Source organism: Glandiceps talaboti, chromosome 18, assembly GCF_964340395.1.
Source record: "Glandiceps talaboti chromosome 18, keGlaTala1.1, whole genome shotgun sequence".
Classification (NCBI taxonomy): Eukaryota; Metazoa; Hemichordata; class Enteropneusta; family Spengelidae; genus Glandiceps; species Glandiceps talaboti.
Window position 1 is genome coordinate 575037 of NC_135566.1, and position 23016 is coordinate 598052.

The 23016-nt window shown below is 35.5% G+C and overlaps 1 protein-coding gene across 1 annotated transcript; it reads left to right on the forward strand.

The window, feature by feature from the left end:
* The first annotated feature begins 813 nt into the window (after positions 1 to 813).
* Positions 814 to 22637, forward strand: LOC144449210 (uncharacterized). The gene is made up of 16 exons (XM_078139717.1): positions 814 to 1176; positions 2938 to 3042; positions 3804 to 3873; positions 4410 to 4689; positions 11726 to 13009; positions 15899 to 15957; positions 16781 to 16842; positions 17189 to 17277; positions 17699 to 17801; positions 18617 to 18771; positions 19331 to 19423; positions 19800 to 19896; positions 20314 to 20528; positions 20844 to 21045; positions 21817 to 21954; positions 22488 to 22637. Exons 1-16 carry the CDS (start codon positions 814 to 816, stop codon positions 22635 to 22637), a joined length of 3465 nt encoding a protein of 1154 aa, XP_077995843.1.
* The last annotated feature ends 379 nt before the right edge of the window (positions 22638 to 23016 follow it).

The following is a 23016-nucleotide window of genomic DNA, read 5'->3' on the forward strand; positions in this document are numbered from 1 at the left end:
ATTCCCTAAATATGTTGTTACTGCTTCACTTATTTTATAAAAGAATTTCAGCTATATGGATTAATTGTTTGATAATCTATCTTGGTTTGATTGATTAATTAATTAATTTTCTAATAGAGATGACTTTTGTTATTGTTTTGCCAGAGTAAGTACAATTTTACAAGCTGGAAAACTCAAAACAACTAGAAACTAAAAGAAATGTTTGTTATAAGGCCTACAAAAAAATTGTTTGGTTTCCGTTACCTGACCCCCACCTAGTTTTTCACTAAACACTTTTTACGTATTCAAGAAATAAATAATAAAATCGCGAAATTTGTATTGTATACTCCCAAGAGAGTTGATGAAGTTTAAAGGGTTGTTGTGCTGCTATAGCTCCATAACATATTAATTGTAGTTTTGTAATTAAGTATGCACGGTGAGAATTTACTATGAGTGAAAGTTTAAAATTATTGTATAATGTTGTTATCTTACCTATCTAGCTATCCATCTATCTAGCCATCTATCTATCTAGCTATCTATCCATCTAGCCATCTATCTATATATCTATCTATCTATCTATCTATCTATCTATCTATGTTTGTGTGTGTGTTTATGGGCGCTTATATATATTTCTTAGCTGTTATCTTGTTTGTTTAAAATAAAACAACCTGTCACGGTTCCTTGTCGGATAGGTACTTCATTAAAATATACATGTACAGATGATGTGCAGATCTTGTTTTTATTGGGGAAATAAACTAGTCATCCACTGAGGGCGCCCTATATAATGACCCCACCCATTCATCTTCACGCAATCCAACAGGTGAAAGTGTCAACATGGCTGACACCGTCGACAGACTTCCTCCTTGGGAAATACAGAGACGGTCCGCTGCATATAGGTACGTTGCAGCGGAGGAAGACACGGCATGGAATACACTAGAGAGCAGGAAAGCCAGTGGCAGAAACATGTACTACGATCTATATCAATGGAAGATGGGACAGTCGCCGGACAATGTTCAACGATTCTGTGCTCCCGATGTCAAGGAAGACGAACGGGAGGAGTTGATAGAATGGATTCGTGATGTCGACGACAGTGGGTCGTGTCAGAGCTTACAAATCATGTTCGCATTTTCCGTGCCATACCCGGTTGCGTTAGACTTTATTGTCGGTCTAGAAGACTCGATAGTTTCTATGGGTGCCGTAAGTACATGTATTGCCTATTGGTAGTAGTAGACGCTAGTGTAAGGTTGTGAAGATATGCCAAACTTCCAGTCAAGTGGACATTTTACGATTGGTCCATACTAAAGTTTGTGGGCGTCGCCCAAATTTAATTCAGTAAATCTCAAGAAGTTTGTTGATAACTAAATTTCTTATTTTCTTTGCAATACATCCAAGGACAATGACAAATACAGTACGTGTTGTACTCATGTAAAAGTTACATTTGTTTGCACTGATTGTTTTTACAAACGTGGTTCCAAATCATTAAGTCCAGTCTACTGGTTCTGCCAACTTTGTTTCACTTGTTTGCACAATAGCAATGTTAAACATTCCTTTGAAGTGTGAGGGGCACCGCCATGATTTATAGTCTATGTGAAGAAGAGAGGATATATTTAGAATAGATATGGTTGTGAATTTCGATAACATATTTATTCAAAAAACAGTCAAATTAACATAGAAATTTGCTAATGAATAACCCATTACTGCAAACACTATCAAATTTAGTTTAACACAATGAATAACCCCTTGAAAATAATGAGTTTGTTTGTTTGTTTGTTTATATCAACTATATGATCTTTTCAGACATTTTGATCTGACTTCTAAATCACTATTAATTCATTTGTAATTTTTCACAAACTACCGTCCTAGCCTACTAGTATAGGAATTTAGGCCATTAATTCAACTGCAATATTAGCACATTTTGTCATCTCTGTTTTGTACAATTTTGTTTTCTCAGTTGAAAATTGTTGAGAATAATCGACTCTTTCAGTGGAGAAGAAATTTGTCTATAAATACAGGGGTTTAAAAAGAAAGTTAAATTATTCCTTTTTATCATCAGAATGATTGTTTGTAGCAGCTGACAGAAAAAAAAGTTATTGTATATTGTTTCTTTCAGAGTTTTAGAAACCAATTAACAGTAAAATTGACCTCTTTTTCCCCCCTATACATTCCACTGTAATTTGATGGGAAAATTAGAGTTTGTCCATGCTAACCACCTAAAAAATGCTGAAATCATGTTGTTACTTGTAACTTTTTTTTCATTTTCACTTCGGATTCAAATTTGTTTTGAAAGCTGTGAATGAATAGACAATGGAGGATTGTCACTATCTTCCATTGTCAAACAAATGTGTCAGTTACATTGACAAACTATTTGACAAATTGTAATGCACCACCAAGGCAGTCTCTCAATATCATATTTATATAAATGACTCATTTTTAGACAACTTTGGCCAACAATATCCTTTATGTTCAAGTTCATGTTACAAGAGAACCTCAAGTGTGTTACACAGCGTGAAGGCAGTACTGTCTGTACCATGCTGACTTTTCTATATTACTTTCAAAATGATGAGTTTGTTGGTAAGGTTTAAAAAAAATTGAAATTCTCTCTAAATAATCATACATTATATGCAAGTCTATTTCTTTAATTAATATCTGTGATACAGCTATCACAGGCTTTTTTCAAAGAATTACTGTGTTGATCAAAGCATAGACAGTGGAGGGGGCTCCCCCTCCACTGTCTATGATCAAAGAAAGCAATTTTCTACATCATATTTTTTTAGCAAAATAAAGCAAATAGGGGTTAGTCATGGAATTAGACTGATAGTTTGATTATTGTATGTGTATCCACAATAACAAAATCATTCAGTCTATTAGGGAATTACAATCAACAAAGGGAAACAAGTGTCAAAGTATAAAAAATAAATATTTGAAAGTATCATTATTTGTTTATATTTTTGTTTACAGGGTTGTGGATACTGGGAATATTTACTGGTGAAGAGAGGAGTAGAAGTTATATGCTATGACCAGAATTCCCAATATGCACCTGAAATGAGATACATGGAAATCAAGGTATGATATACACTTTACACTACACATATGACTTCATTCAATGAATACCATGTATTCAGGGAAGACTAAAATACAAAGTCATATAACTCTATGTAACCTTAACTGTACGCATATCTCCTTCACTGCAATATTTGAAATCAAAGGACTATGTTGTCATAGAGATGGTTATCCTGTTTGATTCCTGGCTTTTCAAGCACCTTTTTTCCAGTCAATGTTTAATAATCAAGCTACAATCTGTATTTTTGTACACTTTCTTTTTCCATTTTATCAGCACAATTTCGAACCAAGACAAGACTTTAAAATGCATAAATACATCGTGGTGGTGGGGGGGGGGGGTGTTCCTATCATCCCTTCCCTTTGTGGAAAGGAGTGATAACAAAAGCCACAACTACTGATCTTTCTATATAAACCAAGAAAAGGTTATTATGACAACTTTGAACTAAGCACACACAGGTCCAAATTGTGGTGTTTAAAAATTGCACTATGAATGCTAATTTGCAGTTTTCAGTATCATTATATTACAATGACATAGTAGGCATGGCTCATTGAACATTTCAAATATCATTTTTATGATATCACTCTATTTACAAAAAATTCATCTTCTGAAGTAGAAATCTCTGTTTTATACAGTTTTAAACAATGTGGGATTGTTTAGAAACAGGTTCTGGAAAGGAATGATGTCCACACACAACCAAGTACTATAAAAACAGCTACTCATATTTTATTGACATCTAACAAAACTCTCCTTATACCTCCCTTAGGATGGTGGTCCAGAGAAACTCGAACAACATTCTGACCGAACATTGTTGATCAGTTGGCCAGATACAGACGGTAAGAGTTCTACATACATTGTATCTTTCATATCATCATTGTTATCATAAAGTTAATTACAAACATTGTAAGAAAGTTATCTGAGTGAGATACCTTTCAATTCAGACTCAGACCCTGAAAATGTGACTTTAATATGCTGCAAATACCTGGCATATACAGTTAATTCCAAAAACAAAATACAGATACAACAATGCAATTATAGTTTGATGATTCACTGATGACATTTTGAATGCATCAAGAGTTGTTACTTTGTAGGCAAAGGCTTCAAGGAGATGATTCCAAGCTTTACATGTGTGTGGATAGAGGGATTATACTATAGGATAGGCACTTCATTGTGTCTTCCTATCGAGCTGGATTGTTTTCCAATAAATGCTTTCAAAAATATTTTATGAAGTAACCAAAGAACACACACCAAACCAAACCAAAGCAACTGTCAATAGTCTTTCATTGTTTGCTTGTATAGTAGATAGTTGTGGCTAAATTATTCCAACTGAATGAATACTTCTATATATATCTCTAATGTTTTGGTTTTTCAGAGTCGTCAACATTTTCCTTGGAATGTTTAAAACACTACAAAGGCAGTTCGATCATTCACATTGGAGAATTGTTTGGTGAAACGATGTCTGCTAATCCTTGGGGACAGTCAACCTCACGTGACTTCCAGCTGCAACTTGGTAAAGAATTCCGCTGTGTAAATCGCACACAACTGCCAAACTGGCCAGGACACATGGACTCTTTGACACTGTGGAGGCGGGTAGAAAAACCTGTGGACTGCGACGGAGCTTCATTTCAATATGTAGATGTGCCACCCAAGAGGTATTATTAGTATGACACAAGTGTACATTGCAGAAAGGACTTTGGTATCAGAGAGTTGCAAAGATTGGACATTTATAAAGTAAATAACCCACCACAAATATCTACACATTCTACTATAAGCACTCTGTGCATTTGATGGAGCTGAGGGCAGTCTTTGGGCTAACACTTTCTCAGGAAGTAAGGGCTTCCTATTATATAGGTAATATGTATATGGAATTTAATTTACATGTATATAAATCAACTGAGACTCTTAGTAGGATGTTTTTCATTAATATGACCTAATCAAAACTAAGTTGTAAAACAAATAGTCGGCTTACAACTTTCATGAATATTTATGATAGTTTCATGTTATCACATTTTTATTAGCATATTTCTTGGGTATTTTGTTTTACTTTCGCATTAGGTAAGTTATTTACACTCTGAATTTTAAGAGTAAGGAAACAACATTTTTGGGTTGTATTTTTCAAGTTTTTTAATTTTCCCATTGTCGTATGTTTGATTCCCACAATAGTATGGTGTCGGCCATCTTGTATTCATGTCAGTCATGGTCTTTTGCATTATTAGTGTTATTGTCAAACACAATGTGATTGGTTCTTTTCAAATACTAAATGATGATTATGATTGGTTCTTTTCAAATACTAAATGATGATGATTGGTTCTTTTCAAATACTAAATGATGATGATTGGTTATTTTCAAATACTAAATGATGATTATGATTGGTTCTTTTCAAAGTCTGAATCATGATTATGGTAACAGAAATAACCAATACACCCTAGATATTACTATTGAGTATCGTACATAGGTTGTATACAAAAAATTAAAACTATTTTAATGTTTTATTAAGCAGATATGACTGTAAATCAAAAAATTTTGACAATAAGAAAACATATCAAGATGTCTATATAGGTTTTGAAAATATTATTTTAATATTTTAAAATAAAATCTTATTATCCAGTAGTACTGATGGTCGAACAGTTTCTAGTAAATTGTTAATGACCAGTACTTGTACTATGATAACTGAATACATATGATTGATGATAATTTTGATTTTACATCTAATTTTAATAACAGATATGGTGGTATGATTTCACAAAAATCAGTATTATCTCCTCTATATCCTTAAACACGTTCATCAGGTCAGTAAAGCATAGTAATAATAATTCCTTGTACCACAACATGGATTCTTACTTACTTACTTACTTACTTACAAGTAACGTTTCTCCTGTTCAGGTCGACAGGTCTTGTCAAACTGTCCGTTTGCTGGCTTGACCACTAAGGCAGCATATTGGTGATGATGTGATCGCGTAGAGATGATGTAATAGGGAACTTGCAAACCTGCCATGTTGAATGTTGCATCATGGGAAATGTGATAATAAATACTAATGAATTGGTATTGTAAACATTACTGTTATATTGTTTGCAACCATGAATTCATAGTTACCCTGACCATTGTGGGAGGTTTTTTATCGATAGCTCCAGATTAGATAGTACGATAACCACAGATAATCCCATAGTCCTTTGCATCTGAGCATGCTCAGTCTGGATTGCAAGTTCCCTATTGATAAGCCCAGTTCATCCCTATTCATAATAATAAAATATATTTATTCAGGGTAGCTCAAGTAAGTATTACAGTACAAAAGTAAGTGAAACACTTCTTTCCGTTGAGGCCCTCACACTTCTTTCCGTTGAGGCCCTCATGCTTACAAGACACCATCTAGTGGTAAAGCCAGCAAACGGAGAGTTTGGCAAAGCCTACTGAACAGTAAGTAAGAACCCTGGCCTTGGAGATGGTAGAGGAACATATTATTTCTACAGTCTCCTATATAATTCAATTATCTTTACACTGTATGCAATTTTACGGACGTGTTGAAGACCCAAACACAGACAAATTACAAGAAATATTTAGAAATTTGATTAGAAATATTGACGGATAAATATGCTTTATTTTCATATTAAGGAAGATGTTTATTTTGAAACTAGAATGAGTAGGCCTAATATTTCTGTGAGGGGACAAAAAGCAACAGAATATAATAATGACATCAATTTTTTTGTAATATTTTCTAACTCAACTAACACAGTATTGATTGGAATGATTTGAATACATAAAGATCCAAATTGGTGTTTAAGAGTGTCATTCAGTTTGACTACCAAACAACGCAGGTTTTCACCGGGTACTGTGGTTTCCTCATCCGCTATTAAACCTTGAACTCTCCTCTTGTTATTGTGCAATGCCTATTGGATGGTTTGTAAATAAAACACAACACAGGAAGAGTAATGTAACTAATTTCTATAGTGTTGTTTGACCCTTAAATAGCTATTAATTATTACAGTTGTAATAATTCTGACCTACCTACCCTATTTTCTGAAATCATGTTACCAGAAACAAACATTTTTTTTATTTTTCCTAACTGTTGTTTGACCCTCAAATAGCATTGTTATTGTCTCTAATGACAATGTGACGCATATATATATACTTCCTGTTTGGTTGCTATGCAATGCATTTGTTGTGTTTAATGTTGTTACTTTTTCTAATTCCTGTTTTCCAACCAATTTTAGATAGTTATGAGAAAATCACAAACATGTATTTTCAATATGGAGGTAAATATAGACTGTCACTTCTCAAAAGGAAATGCATAGTCGTTATGGAAAATGTTTGACTGATTTGCCATCATTTAAACAAAGAAATACAGGAATGTTGTCATATTATCTTTTATATGTGGTGTCTGTGATTTAGATTGTCTTTTAGACTGTGTGTTTGTATTTTCTTTCCTACTTGCATGTATATATGCATTTGTGTTAGAGTGTGTCGCCTATACATCTGTTAATAGCTGCAATAATTGTAGCCCTAGTTGTGATTTTTAGCACAACTGAACTAGTTCAGTAGTGCAATAAGCATGGAAGAGTGTCTGTCTGTCTGTGTGGATGGATGTGTGTGTGCGTTTGTGTGTGTGTGTGTGTGTGTGTGTGTGAGTGTGTGCGTGTGTGCACACGTGCGTACATGCATGTGTGTGTGTAAACAATTTAAAGTCAAAAACCACTGGACCAATTGGCATGATATGTGGTGTGTATATTACGTTGGGTGTTCAAATCAAAATGATCTCATCACGGGTATGTGATTTGGGTCAAAAACCTTAAACTCCAAAACTATTTGGCAGATTGGCCTGAAATTTGGTGGGAATGTTCTTGGGGATGTGTAGATTAAGAATTGATCATCACATGGTGATTATGTAAGTAATATGCAAATTAGGTCTAAAAATGTGAAAAAATTACTGAGCAGACGGGGGCTGAAATTTGGTGGGAACATTGCTAGCACTGTTTAGATTAAGAATTGTTCATGACGTAATGATCCCATCAGTGATATGCAAATTAGGTAAAAGATGTGTCTTTGGGCTGATTTTAATGGGAATGCCTATGGAGATATCTACATGAAGGTGAATTCACAATATGATGATCCCATTATTGATATGCAAGTTATGTATAAAAATCTCAGATTTGATCAAAAACTTATATCTTGAAAACTACACCATGAATGGGCCTGAACCTTGGTGGGGATGTTTCTGGAGGTGTTATTCTGCTGTTACTGTTCAAAACATTTTGACACAACTGGCCCTAGCAACCCTTAGCAACAGTTACATGATAATGCATATTACAAAGATAACACCAGTGATTGGTAGGTAAGTGAATAAAGAATAAGAAAATGTAATGTAAATATGCCGAGCAACACGCCCATAGCAACAACCAAATGGTGGTTTATATTGCAAAGGTGAAAACTGGGAAGGGTAGCCAGTGAAGAAAGATTCAAAAAATGTATGCAAGTATGCCTAGCAACAAGGTCACACTCATAGCAACAGCCAAATGATGGTGTATGCTTTTTTCGTTCCGGGATTTAACATTTTAAAAAAGTTGGTTTTATGTTAAAGTTAAACCCCAGAACAAAATAGCCCAAAAAACAAACCCACCTCAAAATCAAAACTAACGCTACAATTTATTGCGGCTAACGCGTCTGAGATCAACATTGCACGTTCGCTGGTCAATGGTTAGGGCGGCCTTACTTGAAATTATGTTTCTTATGACCCGACCGACCCTATACTTCTTCCGATTGAGGCGAAATTTTAAAAAATCAACGCCCTCTATGTCGGATGAAAAAAAAATCACGTCACGTGATTGTCAGCTGACAATACCAACAACACGTATATGAATGAAAATTATCCTTTTAATTTCAGGATACAAAAATTTCCTTAATTCTGACCTTAATTGTCATTTCTAAGTCATTCAGACTTAAAATATTATTATGAATTTAAAGTATCACCAACATATATTCACGTATACTTACTTCTTTTTCCTTTAGTTTTAAGCGACCGACCGCCCCCATCCTTTTTAAAGTGTTAGGATGAGAGAAGGATATAGTTTGAAATAAAGTTAACAATGAGACAACAACTTAACGCAAGTTGAAGTCTGTATGATATTTTAGGGCACTAGTAAAATGAAATAATGAATCTATTCCCTATGCAGGACATGAACATTGCAATTGTGGAGTATTCAACAGGTAGAGTGTCACAGTGACGTTAACAGGGGAACCACAATACACTGTACAAAACGAACAATGACAGGGGAGACTTGCAGCTGCTTCGTGGGAGAGCACACAGTAAAAACACCACCTATAGAGAGAGTAAGAGTGAATCATTGAATAGAACATCTCGTTATAAACTCGTGTCTACTTGTAATCATTTTTTTTAAATCAGACATTCTATAATTGGTTGGTACTTGCGAGTTACGTTGATCTGGTAATAGTAATATGTATATACTCATGTACAAAGTATTCTCACGGACTCTGTCTTAGTCAGTTTTATCATAGCATTTTTACAACGATATATTCATTTACGTCAGGATCCATGTCTAGTAGGAAAAATAATGATGGTCATAACCGTTGCTATGGTTACTTCCTTTGATCTACATACATTAATAAATTACATGGCAAACCAAAGCCGGTCAGAGGCACAAGAAACTAAACACAAAGCATAAAGTATACGTAGTAAAAGAATGAACACTACCAACGAGGAAGTTATGAGATATATCCCATAATATGCCTGTTGTGTACCGTCTTGCAAACTTACTCATATCGATAGCATTCCTATAAATTTGTTTCCAATTTAATAAAAATGATTTAGTATAATGCGCGTGTTTTGCTATTTGTTTGTTGTGAGATGCCAAGGTGTGTGGAATGATTACGACCACTTGCGATGAAAAATATGTCAGTTTTAAAAACAAGTATTAAGTGTCTACCACAAATATTAAATTTTAGAAAACAACGCTTCTTGCATTTAATTTGCGTAATTTTTGAATGTGTATGCTATTGGTGTAAAATTCTCTAAAATGGTAACAATGAACAGCGAATTAACACAGTCACCTAGACGTTTGACTAGCGTTTGTATTTTCAGCGTGCGTTATTCAACTGCTTCTTCATGAACTTGATTGAGTTTAGAACAGCTTCTAGGATTTGAGTCTTTGCTAGCTGATCATATGGTATGATATTATACTTTCCGCTGATGCAACAAAAAAATGAGTACTTGGAGCGTACATAAGGTTGGTTTCTCATGAAAGGAAGCATTTCATGATGACATGACATGACATGACATGAGATGAGATGAGATAAGATGCAGAAATACAACACTCTCCCCTTCATCCACCCAGCACCCCCTTTCATACAATACTTTCCCCTTCATCCACCCAGCACCCCCTTTCATACAACACTCTCCCCTTCATCCACCCAGCACCCCCTTTCATACAATACTTTCCCCTTCATCCACCCAGCACCCCCTTTCTCATCGAGTCTTAAACATACAACTGTAGCAATACGGATTGTAAACGAAGAAAAGCATGTTCTATTTGAAAGTTATTCGGTGATTGGTTGTTGGACGTCCTATATAGTTTCAAAATATATGACAGCCAATAGGAATCTTTCATGTAATCCCACTCTAGGCTACGTGAGTTTATTTTGTAAATTTTTACATTTATCCACCCTTCCCATCTCCGTAGGGTTAACGAGATGGGTTAACACGCATGAATGATTAGCATTATTGGTATCCAAGCAGTAAGTGTTATTCACAATGAAATGTTCTGTCTTTTGGTCACGTGTTAAGAAGAGTAAACGAAATAGGCCCAAGCAATAATAATACTATGTAACATTTGATCAATTAAAATACGGTGGTCAATTATGGTCTATTTATTTTTTAATTGCCTATATTTGTGTCGCAAAATAACGCGGGTGAGATAGCAAGAAAACGACGGGTAATGGACTAGCAAACACAGTCGCTTGTGAGCTAATTTTCTATATCAGATTTCTAGAATGATCATAATACAAAATAATGACGTTACTGGGTATCTACGAATATTCAAAAAATACTGTCACTGGTGTTTGTATTGGAAAAGAAATTGGAAATGCAAACACCGGTGAAGCTATTTTTTGAATATTCGTAAATACCTAATAACGTCATTATTTTGTATTATGATCATCCTGGAATAGAATATTATCATCCTGGAATAGAATATTATCATCCTGGAATAGAATATTAGCTCATAAGTGACTGTGGTAGCGAAACAAAGATGGGTGATGGACCACTTTCTCCCTTTAAAAAAATAACGATGTATTTAGCCGAACCGTAAATCACTAAACACATCTGTATACAGCTACAGTCGAGTCTACGTGTCTTGGTAAATTTCATCTCAACGTTATAACGTTTAATTAGTACTCATTAAAATATCACATGTCCACTCTCGCACCGTTGTTATATTTTGGTTCTTCGCATCACGCAATCGTTGCCATGGGGACCTGTCATAGCTCTGTGTCATTATTATACATAACATTTGAAATCTGTAGCATATGTGTATGTAACATGATGAGGCTGTAGTTCTTATTTTCTGATAACCAAAGGCATACTTTTGACCAGTCTTTTATTTCTGACGCAAAAGGAGACAGAAACCAGTTGCTCTTAGTTGAATAGGAACAGTACGTTGTATTGTGAATGCAAACTTTAGAGTGAGGAGGTTTGATACGGACAAAGAAGTCAAAGAACGCACGAGAAGTACTAGTTACAGCTGCTCTACTCACACGAAGGCAAGACGAATTCGATGTCCTACACAACTCAAGTATAGTAAGGCTGATGTTATGGTTGATCGAAGTAGGAAATCTGATAACGCTAACACAATGTTTGTGATGGAGAACGGGATAAGTAATTCTCAGCTCGGCAGCGATGTGGAGGAAATTGGCGACGTTTGTAACAATAGATCGCCATCGGTATTGTCAACGGCAAGGTCTGATGACAGGAGGGATAACAGTGTCATCTCAATGATCGAGATGGGTAGCGATGCAAGAATCAGCGATAACGGATTTTTACTCCTGGAGAATTCAAACACCGAAAATGTTAGTCCAAACGGCCGTCGACTATTGAAACAACAGTCGCAACGAAGTTTCTGGCGATCCTTCAGAAATGTGATTCGATTCCGAAATGCAGTCGATCACAAACGTAAAGTTTCTAAACCATTACAGCGCAGAGACTCGTTCATGGAACGCTTCACGACTCGTCAACGAGAAATGGCAATGCAAGAGTCAAAATCTGATTTGGCCGCCAAATTAATGGAAGCTGAAGATGGAGAAACAATAGCGGAAATCCTGGTTGTCAATCCAGATGATAATTTTAACTTTTATTGGTTGATGGTCGTTTCTCTTTCTGTGATTTACAACCTATGGTTGATGATCGCTAGGCAAGCCTGGGGTGAACTACAACACAATTATTCTGCACTATGGTTCACACTTGACTACGTCTCTGATTTAATATATTTCCTTGACATCGCGGTGCAAATGAGGACAGGTTATCTCGAGCACGGAATTCTTGTTCGTGATTCAAAAAAGCTAGCTGTACACTACTTGAAAACAAAGTCGTTCAAGCTAGATGTCCTGACACTGTTACCACTTGATTTGTTTTACCTAGTGGTTGGCAAAATTGCACCGATGTTACGTTTTCCACGATTCCTTAAAGTGTACAGATTTAAACATTTCTACTACATGGTTGAAACACGGACTGCCCATCCCAACATATGGAGGGTAACCAATCTCTCCCACCTCCTCTTCTTGCTCATACATTGCTTTGCTGCGATCTATTACGTCATCAGTCAAAGTATAGGTTTTGGCGGGGAATGGGCATATCCTGAACCAGACGATGAATACGGTACTTTGACAAGGAAATATCTACGTTGCGTCTATTGGTCTACTCTTACACTGACAACAATTGGAGATCTGCCCTTTCCTGAAGGAAACTGGGAGTAGGTTTTAATTCATATTCATATACATGTGTGAGTTTGTGAGAGTTTGTTTGTTTGTTTGTTTGTTTGTTTTGTTTTGTTTGTTTGTGTAAATACGTGCATGCGTGTGAGCGTGCGTGCGTGTGTATGTGCGAGCGTGTGAATATGTGTACATATGTATGTATGTATGTATGTATCATTGTATGTATGTATGTATGTATGTATGTATGTATGTATGTATGTATGTATGTATGTATGTATGTATGTGTTTGATATGTTGATCTGAGACATACGTACTCAGATCGTAGAAACAGAATCAACAAGTGTCCATTGTTACATGGCTATGTCGTTGTTTAATATTATATCATGATTATTTCACTCCAACTATTAAAACATATCGAGTAGTGTCTGTTATAGATTTGGTCACATTATATAATTAAAAATGATCAACCATCGATACCATACTTTGTCCATTCTTATTTTCTCCTCGATAAGTTAACAAAGTCCTGATATACATATGTACACTAACAGCCTGAAAAAAAGAGCCCCGTGTACAGTCTAGACCACGATAGTTCATTACAAACAGTACTACGTCTACACATAGATATGATTACAACGTTGATGTATCATATTTCACTACGTGAAATTTACCCTTTTGATAGTTTCACATGGATTTAAAAAATTACAAATATTTAGCATCGATCGCGTGCTAATCCATATATGATCTATTAGAAGAATCTCGGACAAACTTTCAAATTCTGGACTAATTAATGAAATAACTAACTAGACAAATTTACTTTGCTGATATGGCTTGCTGATCAAAGTTTACTTACGGATCTATTACAAACAATTGAATGCACATTGTCATTAATACACGTATTATAACTTTCACTGTGATTAAGTCTCTACGATTAAATATAGCTTGTATCATGATATGCTGGTCCCAATAAGCCAATAATAGTCATTTGTATTCCTTGCCATATTAAATAATCTATTTCAATAAATTGCAAGTAACTGTATATATATATACAGTATATATATATATATATATATATATATATATATATATATATATATATATATATATATATATATATATATATATATATATATATATATATATATATATATATATATATATATATATATAACTCGGTGAGTATCAATCTGCTAAGACAGTGCTCTATACCGCAGTGGCAGAGCGTAATAGTTTTGGTAGTACTGGAACTCTTTCTTGGGTGTAACTCGGAGTTTCACGCATATTGCGATCATCAGACACTTAGGAGTGTCTGATGATCGCAATATGCGTGAAACTCCGAGTTACACCCAAGAAAGAGTTCCAGTACTACCAAAACTATATATATATATATATATATATATATATATATATATATATATATATATATATATATATATATATATATATATATATATATATATATTGAGTATAGCACTATGGGCTCCTACAAGATGTTTATGTGTGGCCATTTGGGGGAAACTAGCTATCAGAGATGTTATCCTACTGTGAGTGTAATTATATCAACGTCCGTTGATAGATTATATCAACATGTTACAACAATAATTTTAGTTTGTGTCTATCTTAGCTTGCCTACAGCTTGATTTCCACAGTAGTAGTTTGTGTGTATCTTAGCTTGCCTATAGCTTGATTTCCACAGTAGTAGTTTGTGTCTATCTTAGCTTGCCTATAGCTTGATTTTCATAGTAGTAGTTTGTGTCTATCTTAGCTTGCCTATAGCTTGATTTCCATAGTAGTAGTTTGTGTCTATCTTAGCTTGCCTATAGCTTGATTTTCATAGCAGTAGTTCGTGTCTATCTTAGCTTGTCTATAGCTTGATTTCCATAGTAGTAGTCTGTGTCTATCTTAGCTTGTCTATAGCTTGATTCCCACAGTAGTAGCCTGTGTCTATCTTAGCTTGCCTATAGCTTGATTTCCACAGTAGTAGTTTGTGTCTATCTTAGCTTGCCTATAGCTTGATTTCCATAGTAGTAATACACACTAACCAATTACTGCTATCAAATACTCTTTGACAATAGCTCACTTACGTCAATAACAAACGCGTACCTCATTAACAAGCTCTAATAGACACACTTTCTTCTGTGATGTTTTTGACATTCTAACTCCTCAGAGCATGTTATTTCCAATTAGTAAATATAGTCAATCAGTATGCACGTTGTCACGTCGGTGAAAACACGTTTACACCACGTGATAGGCCATTACTTGCTTGTCAAAATCAATCAAAGACCACCTGTTGATGTTTTCTCAATATCATTTCGTGTAAGGCTATTATTATTATTATCATTATTATTTGACTTTATTTAAACTCGATAAATTGTTGAGCCAACGGCTCTTCTCACACAATGTCGAGTATCTAAAAATATTTACAATATATACATATTGGTATGAACAACAAGGCTAAGTAACATATAGTTCAGCTTTGTGAGAAACCTTTAAACTACTATAAATAGATCGTGTAATAAGAATATAATGACTTTTGGATGAGAGGTGGGGTGGGGATGGTGGTGGCATGACTTATCATTTTTTTGGTAGGCTTGTTGGTTGACTGGGTGAGTGAATGAATGAGTGAGTGAGTGAGTGAGTGAGTGAGTGAGTGAGTGAGTGAGTGAGTGAGTGAGTGAGTGAGTGAGTGAGTGAGTGAGCGAGTGAGTGAGTGAGTGAGTGAGTGAGTTGTTGTTGTTGTTGTTGTTGTTGTTGTTGTTGTTGTTGTTGTTTTATTCCTCCTCTAAGAGAAGAGTTACAACTCTGTTCACAAATATACAAATAAACCAATAAATAAATAAGTATAGAGAGCATGACTTCATAAGTCATTCAAACGATAAACTTAAAGACTAACTCGCTGACTTCTTTATTCATTCACTTGTCTGTTTCAGGTACGTATTTCAAATCTGTAGTTATCTAATTGGTGTCTTCGTATTTGCTACAATAGTTGGTAAGTACAAGGATTAATTCTCATAATTGTGTTTTATACGAAGTGTCTATTTCCAGATTGAGTAATCTCATAATGCAATGTACATGTACCAATGTCAATAACCAATTAACGAACTAAATGTTGTGATTGTTGTGAGTACATTTAATACTTTTCAGTACATGCTCATCCTAAGACGTTTGAATGATCAGAAGTAATTTTTTGCCAGATCATATCGTATCGCATAGTATCATATCGTATCAAATTCTCTTTCGATGTTAATAGCTTATAATCTATTAGTCTTCCTGAGTTGAATTTGATATGTTGTGGTGTGGTGATGAGATTGTGATCACCAAAAACGTTATTTCACTGGTGCGCAATCATCAAGCTATCATATGCATTGCTTTGATTTTTTTAAATTAGATGATCGCCACCCTCCCCAGCAAAAGTAGTGTCATAAAAATAACTTGATTTTTTACTTCACCTGGTCGTGAACATTTACGTAAAGAAGAGAATGATATTGTACGTGTTTAAGTGGACCTTTTTTTGTAAAAGCTGTGTTAGAACGACTTGTTTGAACCGTTCGTCTATATGAATCAGATATGTTAGCGGGTACTACGGAGGGGAGGGGTGTAAACTTGAAGGTTGCTATTCCCCATCTTAGAGTACTGATTATATTCCCCTGCATCGTCAAAGAGAAACTTTTTATGTTATTATTGAAACTGATTTCACAATAACTGTATGAATGGAATTTGAAGACACTCTTGGATCTGTAAACCAAATTTACGACTGTTTACAACTTAAACAACTCTTCTGACAACACTGTGATTTCACATTCTATCAATAGGTCAAGTCGGTACAGTGGTAGAAAACCGTAATGCAACACGGTTAGACTTTGAAATGCACCTGGTGAGTACTAAGTATAGCGTACGACATATGCAAATAGTCCAAGAGTTACGTGAACAATTAAATACTCAGACCAGACAAATGTTTCACCATATACTAGTTGTTAGCATTGAGCAGACTACATAGTCATGGTGGATAGTGATTCGGAGACATTCTGTCGTCCGTGCATGAACAATTATTGTTGTGAGATTTTCAATTGCCGTAACGTCTCATTTTGACCGTATTGTGTTTATACAAATAAACGAAAGTTAGCTTAGGCCTGCAGGTCTACTTATTTCTGTGTTTTTCTCCATTTTTGATTACATTGAAAACGTTATCTGTTATTTGTTGATTTGCTTCTTTTCTCCAGGATAATACTAAACAGTATATGCGGATCCACAACGTACCTGAAGACGTTCAACGGAGAGTCCAACGATGGTATGATTACACATGGGCAAGGTATGTATTAGTGTGGTATTAATCAGTGGAACTTTATATAATAAATATATGTTGCCATTTGTATTATAAAGTATAGTTAAGTTTGATTCAAAATTCCATGAAATATGTAGTTACTAAATTCACAATTAATCGAAAACACTAATACTCTGGTTAAATTATTGAAGTATGCATAGAGGTTTAATAAATATGAAAATATAAAAGTATGAAGTATTTGCATGTTTCGGAGTCAATATTCATAATGTACAGAATGATCAAGCAGCGCTATAAAAATTGGCCTACATGTATGTGCCATGTCTTTCAGTCAACAAACCTCTAAATTACGACCTCCTCCCCAACCAGTTGTAATCAGCTTATTATCGCAAAACCCCCTCCCCCATCAGTTGTAATAATTTATTATCGCAATTTTCGTGTTCATTCACAGAGGTCACCTATCGGGTGGTGGTGATATCAACAATCTGAGACTTCTGCCAGAGAAAATGAAGACGGAATTAGCCCTTCATGTCAACCTTGAAACCCTCAAGAAGGTGAGTAAAAGAACAAAGAAATATGTGTAATGAGGCCACCAGGAGAGATAATAGGTCCATGTAATGTCAACTTACATAAAAACCAAAGGCCAGCAGAACGAATTGTATGATTTCAGTTATGTGTTTGTGTATGTGTTTGTGTATGTGTATGTGTATGTGTATGTGTATGTGTTTGTGTTTGTGTTTGTGTTTGTGTTTGTGTTTGTGTTTGTTTGTTTGTGTTTGTTTGTTTGTGTGTTTGTGTTTGTGTTTGCATTTGCGTTTGTGTTTGCGTGTGTTTGTCTTTGTGTTTGCGTTTGCGTTTGCGTTTGCGTTTGTGTGTGTTTGTGTTTGTGTTTGTGTTTGTGTTTGTATTTGTTTGTGTGTGTGTGTTTGTGTTTGTGTTTGTGTTTGTGTTTGTGTTTGTGTTTGTGTTTGTGTTTGTGTGTCTAACATTTCTTTTCTTTCATGATTAGAATTCGAATGTTGATTTGATGGCCGAAATATTCATTTATTTCCCAACAACATACTGAATGGGGGTGGGGGTGGTTATATACAATTTACGAATAGACATTGCCTATATGATTCTAGTTACAGCAGTGTTGAAGTTAAAACATGAAAAAGAAAATGTTCGGTATCAAAGATCTAATCCACTCGACTTTTATATTCTAAGCTACATGCATTTTAATATAAATCTTAGTATATGAAATGACACACAACATTGCATTATTTTTTTTTAAAGACTGGACATTTCTAAATAAATATTAGTTTGCATAACAATTAAACAAAAAATTAACGTTGACATTGTATCTATTGTTTTTTCATTCAATGTTTAGGTGTCAATTTTCAAGGAATGTCCGCCAGAATTTCTGCACGATCTTGTCCTTAAAATGAAGGCTTATATTTTCACACCTGGTGACTTGATATGTCGAAAAGGAGAGGTAGCTAGAGAAATGTTTATAATTGCTGATGGTATCCTTGACGTCACAAGGTCAGTGAACTTTGAACTATGACATTGTCACTTTTTGAATAGATATATATTAACTATTGTAATGGGACTGTATCTTGTTATCACATATTTACCCATGATTCACCTATTCTACTAGTTTTTTCCATCTAGTATGTACCTAATGATCCTTTGTAGGAATCAGTTAGTACTAGTATGTCCCTAATGGCCCTCCGTAGGAATCAGTTTGTATGTCGACGTCCCTAATGGCCCTCCGTAGGAATCAGATAGTATGATCCTAATGACCCTCTGTAGGCCCGAATCAGTAATAATAACGACATTGAATGTAAAAGTAAACATGAATTGGCAGAATAACTTATCCTAGATTTGATGTAATTTTCACATCCATTCTATAATTTTGAACGATAAAGGAGTGATCTGTTTACGGTGCCTTATTACCATACATAGCCAAACTTTTGCAACAAAAATTAACAGAAGAACGACGCTCAGTTTTGGACTGTCCAGAATTGTGTAAATGTGCCAAATATGAAAAATAATTGTTTTAGATCATGGCCAATTTAATCTCTTGTTCTCTCATCAATAGTGATACAGGTGAAGTATTTACCACTTTAAAAGCAGGCGATTTCTTTGGGGAAATTGGTATTCTTAATTTGGACCAGGAAAGCGGCGCCAATAAGTAAGTAACAGGCATTAATTATCTAGCGTGTATAGTTTTTCTTCTGTTGTATTTCATGCATGTATACGCTTCCTTCGATTCTCGACAGTGTTTAGCCAAGTCCTTTATATTTCTATACTCCCCAAGAAAAAAGCGCCGCCTCACGATTATACTGCCTTTTCCGTTCAATAACTCATATTTGATAATTATAGCAATCATTCCATCAAAAATGGTCGAACATTCCGTTTCTACAGACCTCTACAGTATTACAGTACAGTAAACTACAATAATGGGGCCGGCAGCACATAGTTATTGAGATATATAGTATACCACCCAACTTGTGATTTGCGTGGTGTAATCTCTGTATTGAAGTTGTTTCATTTCCTATTTACCGTAGACGCACGGCGGATGTTCGCTCAGTTGGTTATTCCGAGCTTTTCACTCTCTCCAAAGACGACGTATTGACCGCTATCAAAGACTTTCCACAGGCACAGGTAAGAAGAGGAGACTTCGTGTGAGATGTTGTCCATGAAGACCATCGAATTGATTGACTTCGTGGGGGACATTTCTAGACGTCATGAAAGCCGTGTTATTCTATCTCGTACACATATTAGCATTATCGATGATTTATTGCAGTCCGAAACATACCACATCAAATTCACTGGTCCCTAATTTCTGTGAATCGAACATGTCACAGTTTCAACATTGCATAGACCGTGTAACAGAACTTGTAGATTCAAATTTTAGACAACGTTAACTATGTCATATGGATGTCTCTTCACTAGCCCCATAGCCAAATATTGCCCACGGTAATATGTACCCAAATTCATCAAACAAACAAACTTTGAATCAGATTATAACCTTATGACTGCAAAGAAACATTGATACTTAAAATTTACTCTTTTTCACAGAGAATTTTAGAAGAATTTGGAAGGAAGAGATTAAAACACAAAGTGTCTAAAGGCTGCAAAGATAACGAAGGGGATAACATTGAGCCACAATCGTCGGACAGTGGTTGTAGAGGTGAACAGATTGTTGGCGTAACCATTGAGGGCGCTTCGTCGGAGGGTGGCGTAGCATTCGAAACGACCATCGAACCAATTAGCAACGCAGAGTTGCACAGATGGTGAGATATTTTAATATAAACGTAATTGAACACACCTTCACGGCTACGTTGGATTAGTGTTATGCACGTGGAAATCCAAGGCTATTTGTTTTACAATATATTATATAAAGCAAACAATCAAGTTCACAGCGAAACAAATATTTTAACGAACATTCTGAATCATAACCTTAAAGACAGTCATTTTGTTTAACACAATTCTTCTTATAGGTCGCGAGGAGAAGGCATTCGTTCATCTATATGCCGAAGCGAACTGGAAGCTCCAATATTTTCTCGTCGTCGTGGCAGTGATTCTTCCGACCTAAGTACCACAGTTAGGATGATCACAGAGGTGTACCCTTCACCAGCTCCGAGTGATGTCGAATCCAGACAGTCGGATATCCTGAAAAATAAACTCAAAATACTTCCAGGCGGAAAAAGAAGAGGAAGCTGGAGATCAAATTCTGGGAACGAGGATGAGATGGATGGTCAGATTGGAGACATCACACTTTCGATTCAGAATTTACTTCGACAAAAACTGGTGAGTTATTGTCAATTTCGGTGACATTATTTTTGTTCAAATACATCGTATTCAAAGATAGAAAATGTTGAGAATGGGTATTCCGTGCTCAGAACTGTTCTCAATATACGTATTCATACACCTGTATTGTCACATTCTTTGACATCGTCGTAAATACCGCGGCCTCTTTTACGGCACCATTCAAGACGCACCGTTGTTTCGCAGTGTCGCGAGAATGATTATAGAGCTTCGCATTCTCGATAGAAGAAAGATGATTAACGGTAATAGGCCCTGGAATCAAAACATTTTGCAATGAGTATTTCAAGAATTAAAACTATTAGTAAGTAAATTTATAGACACACTAAAATTGTAAGGAATTTGGGAAAACACATTCCTTAAAAGTACAAATACTTTTATGACTTATTCGATTTTTCCTCCTCTCTTTTGTTTGACGATAAAGTCAACACTATTTTTGCCCCCCCCCCCAGTCAACACTATTTCTGCCCCCCCCACACATCATCATCAACACTATTCCTGCCCCCCCCCCCCACACACACATCATCAACACTATTCCTGCCCCCCCCCCCACATCATCAACACTATTTCTGCCCCCCCCCACATAATCATCATCATTCCACCTTCCGTAACAGATAATGCTATGAAATGGCAAAAATAATAACAAACTGACGTGTAACTATTTCGTATCGTATAGCTGTATCGCGAGTATTTGTCATTGGATATACTTTTTTTGTTGTTGCTCTCAACCACACTTTCTTGCTGGTATTGTTACAGAATAAACATTATCACGAGGTGGATCAACTACGAATCAATCTTAGGGATAGTGAAAGTCAAGTAGCGTTACTGGACAGTGAAAACCAAAGGAAAGACAACAATATTAAAGACTTGGAAGAACAAATCAGAGTTTTAAAGGTAAGTTTCTAAAAACAGTAAATTCCATCGTTTTAGTTTCTTATCTAATAGGCCCCCTATATAAATTTAATTTATCAGAAAGGGAGAAACTAAAAGACAGCTTTGAATGTTTTACTTATATTTATTTATTTATTTATTTATTTATTTATCTTTCTTTCTGAGCTGAAAAACTCTTTATTTTTGTTAATGCTGTTGTAAGTGTGAGTGGTAGTTCTCTATACTACTGCGCATATGTATGTATGTATGTATGTATGTATGTATGTATGTGTGTGTGTGTGTGTGTGTGTGTATGTATGTATGTATGTACGTACGTACGTACGTACGTACGTACGCACGCACGCACGCACGCGCGCGCGCATGCACGCACGTACGGACGCACGTACGTGTGTGTGTGTGTATGTATGTATGTATGTATGTATGTATGTATGTATGTATGTATGTATGTATGTATGTATATACGTATGTATTTGTTAAATGTGTAGAGGCGTTTGTATTTTTCTTGTTTGATTTATTTGTACATGAATATTTTACAGGCGACGGAAGAATCCAATGAAGAGGGACAACAGCTACTAAAGGATGAGGAGAAAGACCCGAAGGGAGAGAGTGACGACAAATGTACCGTGGCCCCTACAGTAACAGTGGTTCAATCCAGCGTAACATCACTGACAGAAGTTTCTGAATGAAAAACAAACTGAACAACATACAAATTTCATCTCTATTGCGACAACGGTGATTTTTATTGTAGATTTTACTCTTCAATTAAATATATTGCGCCTTTCCTCATCCAACTGTATGCAGTATGTCGTTGTACAGAGAAAATATATTTTCAACAAATTGTTTACAAATCTGTTGAACTCCTGTTGGAAAATATCTCATGCTTGTGATACGAGATGTTATTTAAGGGAGTATAGTACAGAAGCAAAACAAGTTTGAGGTATTTCTAAGGGAGTATAGTACAGAAGCAAAACAAGTTTGAGGTATTTCTAAGTAAAGTCGGATAACATTTGCATTGTACCATCTGCTTGGAAGGGGTGGGTGTGGGGGACAGGTTGGTCGGGTATG